Raw genomic sequence first — 10,596 nt, 5'->3', positions numbered from 1 at the left:
AAGTGCCTTCCGCACGGATCACATTCGCAACCCAAGCGTCCACTGTATACACAAGTCACCCTTCTCATGGTTGCTTCACGTGTGGCTGGCAGTGTGGCTGGCCTGTTAGCCGCCTGACACTTTGGACGGACATGTGACGGGCTGATGGAGCAGCAGTTCTTACCTGTAATCAGAGTTCTACTGAGTCAAGCGGCTGCCAAAGGCCAATCTAGTCCAGCATCCTGCTCTCACAGTGGCCAGCCAGATGTTTTTGGGAATCCCCCAAGCAGGACATGAATGCAACAGCAGTCTCCCCCATCAGTAGCCTTGGACAGATGTGAATGTGAAGATGCATTTCCTGGAATTCTCTTTTCTGCCCAGCTGTTATGGGAGCAGCCCCATCTTCCGCTGCATCCAGTAACCTTAAAATAGTCCTCACCACACTGATAGAATTAAGGAACAGGGAGTGCAGAACTCCTCTGGAGTGCTGTGCACTTATATCATTTCCCTTTAAGTGTCTACTGTTCTGACCCAGCAAGGCTGTTAATGTTCTTAATACAATGGCTGTATGGATTTGAATGTCACTTCAAGCTTCACCTAAGAAAGAACCATGTTATTTTCTCTTACTTTTCCTATTGTTCTCCTCCTCTTGCCCTCCCCATACCTCCGGTGTTTTTCACTGAGAGAACGGGCATGTGGAGAGTAACATGATGAGCGGGGGGGGGGGGGGGGGAGTTCCAAGTAGCTAAAGTGCACTGCCAGAAGACACAGCATGCTATTTTCTCCTGTGCGATCGAGAGCATTTTGCAGGTTGATCTTGGCAAAAAAATAATAATGTACGGCTTAAATTATACACCAGAAACAATGGAGAGTTTTTGAGTTAAGCATGAAGACAGACAGATGGCCGCAACAGCTTCTCTTATACTGTGACACATAGGCAGAGACAGCAAACAGGAGATTTCTGGAAGGGAAAGGATGGGGCCAGACGGTGAAATGCAATTATTGCAATAATTAGTATGATTTCATCTCTCTAAGACTATCTCCAGTTGTTTCTCAGTCATTAAGGTGTTTGAAAAATATTCCTTGATGCATCCGTATTAGCAAAGAGAGGCTGAAAAGCAGCACCTTGAAACCATTTTCTGTCCTTGGAAATCATTACTATACATTACCTCAGGGGCACAGGCATAAGGAGATTGAACCACTCTGCCAACTCCTTAGGCTTTGAGGAGGACTGTTCAGGTGGCTTCTGCAACTGTGCCTTTAACAAACACTTGATCTTCAGGGATTGTGCTTTTCAGAGCAAGAGAAAGATTTTATCATCTGCTAATAGCTACAGATCAAGCTACAGTAGGGTAGCCATGTGTCCAATTTTACAGCCTTCTATTTCAAGGGAGGTCAAGAAGGCCCTATGAAGGGCTCTCTGATCCTAGGTAAAGGTAAAGGGACCCCTGACCATTAGGTCCAGTCGTGACCGACTCTGGGGTTGCGGCGCTCATCTTGCTTTACTGGCCGAGGGAGCCGGGTCATGTAGCCAGCATGACTAAGCCGCTTCTGGCAAACCAGAGCAGCGCACGGAAACAGTTTACCTTCCTGCCAGAGTGGTACCTATTTATCTACTTGCTCTTTGACGTGCTTTCGAACTGCTAGGTTGGCAGGACCTGGGACCAAGTAACGGGAGCTCATCCCGTCCCGGGATTCGAACCGCTGACCTTCTGATCGGCAAGCCCTAGGCTCTGTGGTAGTCCAGTTTAAAAATAAAAAACTAGAGAAAGAGGAGCAGGGGCTTTGAAGATGCCCATCAGCCATTAGCATCCGGATAGGAGACTGAGCAGGCACATAACCTACTATCTTCTCAGTTATGGTGAGATGTGTTTCTAGTAATTTTTATAGTAATTTTTTTATAAATGTGCATCTATAAATGTAAATTAGACTATGCAAGGTTTACGCTAATTTTTTTGGCCACCTTTTTGTGTGATGCATTCCCCCCCCCCCCTCTTTCTGGCAACACATAAGTTGCCCTATGTTATAGGTACAGCTGCAGAAGCCCATTGGAAAAATTGGGAACCCTATTAAAATCTATCATGACAAAGAACTGACGACCCCAAATTATTATTTGTTTGTTTTGCAAACTGTCACCTTGCCTGGCAGCTCCTCAAAGTGGATGACACAACAGTCCATTAAAAATGAAAAAATGCAGAATTAAACTCAACATAAAAAAGGCTTTGATCTACAACATGCTTACTGACACTTCCAAATAACTCTAATAGCATTGTGAAACAGGGCTTGTCCTTCAGAAGCCATGCTGGCTTTCCTTCAGCAAGGTTCATTATATGCTTCTCAACTTTTAAAAAACAAAACAATAAATTCCACCAGTTTTCGCAGGAAAAATGTTAAGCTAACCAGCCTATAATCTCTAGGATCCCCCCGCATCCTTTTTGAAATACTGGCATTAAATTGGATTCTTTCCAATTCTTCAGGAATGGAGGCTGATCTGAGGGACAAGTTATGTGTTTCCATTAGAAGATCAGCAGTTTCACATTTGACTCCTTCCTCCTTGAAGCATTACACCTTCAAATCGACAGAATTACATATCATGCCAGTTCTTTAAAGTACAACACGCTTTAAAGAATTTGAAAGTTGTAACACATGAAGTTCCCAGTCTTCCGTACCAGCTGCACAAACATTGTTACATAAAAAGAATTCAGGGCCTTAATGAATTAAACAATTTTTTTGTCAAGCCCCTTCTTTACAACTTAACTGGAAAACGGTTTCTACTTATAATTTTTCAATGCTATTACAAACACCTTATGAGGAAATCCCTTCCACAGAAATTACTTGTGTCAATTGATTTTGAACCTCAAGGAGACATTTTCTTTTGAGAGACTGGCTCACATTTTTATTTATTATTTAGTGGTTTTATGTAATGTGATTTTGTGCCACCTGATTAACAGAACATCAAGGTTTTAGGATAATGATTATGTTTGTGTTTCTTAAATATTCATTGTGTTTTGTAAGCCTCCTTGATTTCAGCTTAGAAGACACGGTTGAAATTTAGAGAGCAAATGATGAATAAAAATGAGGCCCTTTTTGAAAGGCGTTTATAAAGCCTTAAGGGCTGCAATGAAGCAAAAAAATTCACAATAGTCCAGAATTTAAGTGTCATACTATTATAACTTCTGTCTGAGCCATAAGGCCTGCCTTCAAGTTATCAAAACGTGTTCCATGATTGTCTCCGACTCATATCAACTAAACAACCAATATCAAGGTTCTTGAGTCACAAACCAGATCCAGGCGCTCTTGGAGGAAACTGATTTTCTAAATCCATTACATTTGGGGTTTAGACCTGGTTATGGTACAGGAACTAACTGCATTCATAGAATCTTAGAGCTGGAAGGGACCCAAGGGCCATCTAGTCCAACTCCAGGCAATGCAGGAATCTCAGCTAAAGCATCCATGACAGATGGCCATCCAACATCTGCTTAAAAACCTCCCAAGGAAGGAGAGTCCGCCACCTCTTACTCTCAGAAAGTTTTTTCAAATGTTTAGTTGGAATCTCCTTTCTCACAACTTGAAGCCGTTGCCTCGAGTCCTACCCTTCAGAGCAGGAGAAAACAATAATGTTCCCTCTTCCATGTGACAGCCCTTAAAATATTTAAAGATGGCATTGATTGCTCTGTATGATGTCAGGATAGAAACAGGGAAAATGTGTCCCTGTTCATTTTGACTTTTCAGCAGCTTTTGATATTATCAATGGTGGTATCCTTATCTGCTCCATCTGGGCTGTGCAGAAGAGTTTCCCAGGTGATTTGCAAACTTCTAGATCGATGCATATAAACTTCCACCCACCAGGTGCAGTTGGTTAAATGTGTTGGCCCTACCTGGTGCTAAGTTCTTGTAACATTGGCATAGCTTATTCTGAAGAAGAGTAGTAGTGATAGGGAATAGTAGTCCTGTTCAGTCCTAGTTCCTGTCCCCTTGTGTGATTAATTGTGTGAAGCATGGGAGTCTGTAGGAGTTTTTCTAGAGGAGAAGACTGACCAAGTAAAACACTGAAGGGGGCAGGCAAGCCAGTTTCTCACTATATAAAAATAATGGAAAGAATAGTGCATGTACAAATTTGTCTTATACCTTAGGTTCTAGAACTGTTAGACTTTTTAAAAAGAAAGAAAGCAGGGGATTCAGAAATTATCGTTCATCCAGAGGTGGGTGAGATTGGTGAGGACTCCCCCTACCCCATGGATGCCCATGGTATGAAGGACAGAGTGAAGCATAGATAGAGTTCTGCATCCAGAGGGAGTTGATGCATGTAGAACAGACTTACCTCTATATACATGCACCCACAAAACACTTGGATTGTAGGGGAATTACACATTGCTGGGAACTGCAGCTGGTCAGAGTGCTGCTGCACTCATTTCCAGCTTGTTTGCAGGTTTCCCGTAGGTCTACATGGTCTGATCCAGCAGGGTCATCTTATGTTTATTTATTAAATGCATTTCTATCCCACTTTTCTCCCAAATTAGGACTCGTAGAGCCAATGGGGATGTGGGTGTCATGGGTGCTGCCTTGTTCTCTCTTGCACAAACTGTGACAACGGACAAAGGCTACATTGTCTTCTGAATGTGGTGTAGCCTTTCTTCATAGGACTGAAGTCATCCTTGCTCTTGGGAGATGAAGATCTCTGTAGCCAAAACACATACAGATACTACCATTCAGTAGAGCCCATGTGTTTTTGGTAAAGAAAAAAAAGAGATGGTACTTTTGAGGCTTTTCCTACATTAGTAAAACGAACTGTTTTCACTAGGTGAAATTCCTACTTTAAATATGTTGTCATTTTAAGTGTTGGTTTCTTTCTCCTTTTCTTGACAAAACATTTGTGCCTTTAAAAGCTGCACAACTGCCAGAACTTCAACAGACTAGACCTCATTACTGTTTTTCAATCTACAGAAAAAACTGTCCTAGCTGAATTACTACATATTGGGCAGTTGCTAAATGCACAGTGCACCTATCTGGATAAAAGGTAGCAATCATTGTTGTCATTATAACCTCCTCATATATATGGCAAGGGAGAGGGTGGGGGAAGTGAAATATCTGCACGTATAAAAATTCCTAGAATAGAGATGCCAAACTGCCAATACACACAAGCCCCGATAAAAATAAGAACATTACTTAACACAGCTTCCAGTTTGTTGCTAAGAAACTACTGCTTCATAGTTTCATTATTTTCGTTTGCAGAAACATTACTGGTTGTTCTCTTGCATCTTAGTATCTGCTTAGTGTAAAAAGTATAATTAGAATGTGCATGAAGTCAAATAATATTTCACATAATTTGATTTCCCCCCGCCCCAAGCCTTGTGGGGTCAGTCGGTCTACCATTTCCTGTTAGTGTAGTGAGTTATCCAGCATAACATGGACGAAAAGGAAGAGTTACAGGAGTCTAGCGAGGCAATGCACTAGCAGCAAAGCATTTTGAGCGCAAGAATGTCTACTGAAATAATTTTTCAGTATGGCTTTCAGCAACAGCAGAGTAATTTGGGGCTTGTAGCCTTGGGGTGTAACCCTAAATCCATCTGTATAAATGGAGGTATCTCCTGTAATTAATGCTGTTCCGTTTGTACAATAGCACTCAGGCCTTTCCATACTGTGAGTGAAAGTGTGCCCCTCCTTCACTTCAAACCTTGCTTGCCTGCTGTTCCCAAATGATCATCTCCGGTGCCATACGCTTGCTATCCATGACCAACTGTGCCTGTTTTCTGCTACCTGTCCCTGATAAATAACTGTCCCTGTTTGTTCCTCTTTATTTCTGCCTTTTCCTGAGATGCTGTCAAAACTCTGTTGGTGTGCCTGTGATGTAATGCTCTAGAGAGCTTTCAAGGAATTTATATATAAAAAAATATGAAAGATTGCACAAAACTGCATGGCAGTGCTATGGAGGTGGGATAGATGTGCATGCAACTCAGCGGGGTGCAGTAGAAATGCAGCCCTGTTTGGCACATGCAGTATTAAATGGAATGAGGTCACAACTCAAATAGAAAATGCCAAACAAATAGGATGCGAGCCATAAAGATGTCAGGGCAGAATCACACTGTTATCTATGTTCATGGAGAGTAATGACCAATGTCTGCTTGTCCAGGGTGTATGTCATTTTAATCATTTTACCCTATCTGTGGTATAACCCTGTTTCTTTTCAACATTAAGTACATCTCAGATTATTATTCCTTACTTTTAAAAATGAAAGCTAAGAGTCCGGGGGCCCTGCTGCCATGGGGTATGGTACATGTGCACAAACCTGTGCTGTGTAGAGCAATAACAAATGCAATTCTTGCCTTTGAGCTGATGGCAACATTCCAGTCACACACAACTCAGAGGGTTCTGTATCCTCCTCACACATCTCTCCATGGAAGAGGAAAATTTCCAGCCCAGCAAAACAAACAAACAAAAAACAACTCAAGGAGACTGCAGGGCTGGTGAGGGTGCATGGACTTGGGAGACTCAGTGCTTGCCAGACAGTGTGACCTGGAAGGCCACATCCAGCCCCAGGGCCTGAGGTCTCCCAGCCCACTGAGAACACAAAATTGAGGAAATTGGTTCTCCATATTTATTCCTAGCAACTCTTGGCAGAATTTTCCCCAGGGAATGTCAGTTCACCCTGCCCTTTGTAGGATCTGTTCGATGAAAATCTGTGTATCTAGTTCTGATTCTCCAGTGCTCTATGCGAACAGATTAATTGACATTTATTGGTTAAAAGTAACAGTTAATTGACTAATTAAATTGGCGGGCTCACCAATAAATATATAAAGTGCCAGTAAAAGTGTATTCAGTCTTCCATTACATCTTATTATTGAAAATGAATTTTGACATGCCTAATTAGGAAGCAACCACCTCCAGGCCCAACCTTAACATGAAACAGCATGAAAGGTTTGCCTTGGGTAGCACATTCCAAAGGGGTTGTCCCTCCTGTCTCTTAGCATATTCAGAGTCGCCTGATTCTTAAAAGTGACTTCTGAAGTATAAGCAGTGGAATAAGAAATTGTTTATGTCCCCACAGCAGTATGGGCAAGTAGCAGAGACATCTAGGACCTGTTCCATCCTGCCTGTGGGTGCAGAAGTGAGGAAACACCACCACATTTAACTATTTCTTTACCATGAACCAAAGCAACTCACAGTGTGCTTCCAGATAGGTGTTTATTGTGGAAGGGTACTCCTCATGCATGCAAGCTTTTTACAGCATCCACAAAACAATGCCGGCTCATTTTTTTATTTTTTTTTACATCTGTAATTTCCCAGATATAGCTGGGATTTGGCTTTAAAAATAGCTCAAAAACTACTTTTTTTGAGATTCTGCAAAAAATGCTCCACAATCTTCAATCTTTTGAAACATGGCAACCTTAACTGTTGTCAGTGACCAAGGACCAGCTTGCAAATGAAGCTCCCATCTGGATGTATGTGCCCATAAGGTGGCCTGTCTCATTACAGTGGCCAATGGGTCTGAGTTGATGCAAAAAACTAAAGATGAATTTCAATAGGGACAAATGTAAGGTGCTAAACTTAGGCAGTGATAACCAGCTGAACAAATATAAGATGGGGGGCACCTGGCTTGCTAGCAATACATGTGAAAAGGATCTAGTGGTCTTGGTGGACCAGAAGCTTAACATAAGCCAACAGTGTGATGCAGCAGCAGCAGCAGCAGCAAAAAGCTAATGCTATTCTAGGCTGCATCAACAGAAGTGTAGTGTCCAGATTGAGGGAAATAATAATACTACACTATTCTGCCTTGCTGCATTTTTTTTGTTTTGGCAGGGGAGGCCCAAGAGCATAAGGAGGCCCTGCTGGATCAGGCCAGTGGCCTATATTTTGATTACATATTTTGTTCTGTGAACTACCCTGAGACCTCTGGGTATAGGGCGGTATATGAATTCAATAAAGAAGAAGATCTGGTCCAGCCTCCTGTTTTCACAGCGCCCAACCAGATGTCCCAATGGGAAGCAGGGCCAATACATTTTGGCACCTGAGGCAAACCATTGTGAGGCCTGTTATACAGGTGGCATGGTGGTGTGCGCATGTTGCTAATAAGGGGGCAGATTTGGCTTTCACAGAGTGCGCTGCTGTCGCTGTGTCAGCGGGTGATGCGTTCCTTGGAGGCCAGGTCTGCTGCCCCTGCTGATCCTTGCCCCCCTGAGGCCATCACCTCACCTTGTCTTACAGGTGGGCCGGCCCTTGGTCCCTGAGCACGTGACCACCCCCCCTCCCGAGGAGGAAGAGAGCAGCCAACCAACGGCCAGCAGCCGTGGATTAAAAACGCCGTTTTATCCTTCACCACCTGAAGCGGGGCAAAGGGGTTGACAGTGCGCGTAGCAGGCGGCGGCAGCGGCTAGTTTCCTCATGAGGCGGGCCCATGTGGCAAACGGGAATGTCAAATTTACCTCAGGGAGAGGGGTGGGAAACAACAAATTAAGCCGAAACGGAGCCTTGCCCCTTCATATATAATATAATACTGTATATATGATGTGCCTGGACCGTCTTTCCGGGCGCGTTGCGATATTGGCGCGCTCGGGTCGGCCCTTTTTGCCCCTCCGGGGCCTCTGTAGCGGCTTCGTTGCCCTGGCGACGGGCTCGGCGCTGCCACACTGCCCGCGGAGGCGAAGGCGGCTCCGGCTCCCTCGCCCCTCGGGCTCCTCGAGTCGCGGGGGAGGGAGCGCGGCGCCTCTGGGAGCTGCAGGGCGAGGGAAAGCAGGCAGCCCGCCTGGGCCCATGAAGCCGCGTCCCTCGGAAGGGCCCTGAGTGGCCCAGCATCTCCCGGGGTTGGCATCCGGCCTTCCCGGCTTGGCGCTCTCTTGTCTCTCTCTCCGCTTGCGGAGCCCCATCCTGGCCCGTCACCAAGAGCGGGGCGGGGGAATCGCTGCGCTTCGGGGGCGGCGGGAAGGCAGGAGAGCCGCTCCTTTGGCGGGGGTGGGAACGCACCGCACTCTCGGGCTTGTATATATGATAGAGTCGCTGCGTTTCCCTCCGTAAGCGCCCCCCCACCAATCCATCTTTCCCGCCCCACAAAAAAAGGGGCTATAGATCTTGTCATTCGCCCACCCAAACCACCCAGTTCCCCCCGGGAAGCTTCTCCTCTGTTCTTGGAGCATCTAGGAAACGGCGCCTGCCCTCCCTAACCAACCAACCCTTCTTCTTGCGGGGGTGCAGGTCCTTCTAATCCGCACGCCCCCTAAATTCACATTTAAAATACAAACCGATAATCCCTTTGCAGTCGTTCGGGGAAGAAGTTGTCGATTTCTCCTCCGTCCCCCCCCCCCCACTGCAAAACCCTCTTCAGTGTTAGCTTTCAGGTGGGCGCCTGCCCCCATCTGGAGCAGGGGGTCCCAAGATCTGCCTCCTTTCCTGAGCCAAAGAGGAGAAAAGTTGCAGCCTCAGACCCGCCTCCGTCCCCCACCCCCACGCCTTGCATTTCCACCCTTAGCGCCCCCACCAAAAAGAGAGAGGGAGAGAAAAGCAAGCAGGAGCGAAGTGAAAGGAGGGCGTGCGTATATGCGTATGTGTGGTGGAGGAGGAGGAAGGGAGATGTTGGTGTCTCCTTCTCCCTGGAAACGCTGGAGGGACTGAGGCGAAAGTGAAGCAGCAGGAGTGAAAGTTTCCTTGCCGAGCCTGGGCTGAGTGGCGAGTGATGTTCTTGGAGCAGCAACGGCGGCGGGCTGCGCTGGTGCCGCATTGTGTTTGCTGAGGCTCCTCCTGGGCGGTGGGGGCTCAGTAGCGTCCTACGAAGAGGAGGAGGAGGAAGCAGCAAGAGCAGCAGCAGAGCAGCCTCTACTCGCCCACCTCCACCAGTGCATCCTTTTAAGACGAGAAGAGGGTGTTTGTTGCCTGCTTGCTCTCTCCTCTCTCTCTCCCACCCTCTCTCCCTCTCTCTGGCCTCAGTGCAATGTGAAGCTTGCACACAACCCTGGTTTTGTCAAAGACTGGAGCTCCAACCTAGTACATGCATCCGATAATCATCTTCTCCTACAAAATGGATTTTAGCCAGAACAATCTATTTGGTTATATAGAAGATCTGCAGGAACTTACTATTATTGAAAGGCCAGTACGCAGGAGTCTAAAGGTATACCTCTCTCTCTCTATATATATATATTTAAAACTGTACTTTCTAATCAAACTGCAGTTATTTCAGATTGGAATCTATTAAATAAATGGTGCTACTATCTGCTATATGCAGGTTCAGCTTGTTTTACAATGAAGAGATAGTTTGCACAGATAAGGGCATTAAATCATGTCATCCGACAGTAGAATTATTTCAGAAATGGGGTTTTAAGTGTGAGGTGGGGGGGGAAATACTAGATATAAACTGCTTTAACTTGAATTAGGTTTTGTGATTATATAATTTGGGATCTTTTCCCATTCCTTGCTTTCAGGATGTAGTTTAATAAATGGTGTGGGGGAGGGACTATTCCTGATTTTAAAAAAGTGCACTACCTAATTTTTGAAATGTTACCAGAGATTCTGAGTATTAAAAACCAAAGGCCTCAAAACCCTGGAACTGTTTATAGACTTCCAGGAGACTGTTCCAGAGAAAGTGAGTTAAAAATTACAGCCTGACATTCTGATTCAGAAACTGAGAAAGGG

At 45.2% G+C, this 10,596-nt stretch overlaps 1 protein-coding gene across 2 annotated transcripts in view; it reads left to right on the top strand.

The window, feature by feature from the left end:
- Positions 1 to 9,057: 9,057 nt before the first annotated feature.
- PPP4R4 (protein phosphatase 4 regulatory subunit 4) overlaps positions 9,058 to 10,596 on the top strand; it is a 77,503-nt gene continuing 75,964 nt past the window's right edge. Inside the window, exon 1 of one of the 2 annotated variants that reach the window (XM_079948152.1) lies at positions 9,058 to 10,075. In XM_079948152.1, the coding sequence (XP_079804278.1) occupies positions 9,956 to 10,075 (120 nt within the window). In that variant the 5' untranslated portion in view covers positions 9,058 to 9,955. The remainder of the gene's footprint in view (positions 10,076 to 10,596) is intronic. The other variant, XM_079948153.1, reaches the window with a different exon arrangement.

The sequence above is a fragment of the Podarcis cretensis genome (assembly GCF_951804945.1).
Source record: "Podarcis cretensis genome assembly, chromosome: 1".
Taxonomy (NCBI): domain Eukaryota; kingdom Metazoa; phylum Chordata; class Lepidosauria; order Squamata; family Lacertidae; genus Podarcis; species Podarcis cretensis.
Note: the sequence above shows the minus strand (reverse complement) of the source record. Positions and strands in the feature narration are given on the sequence as shown.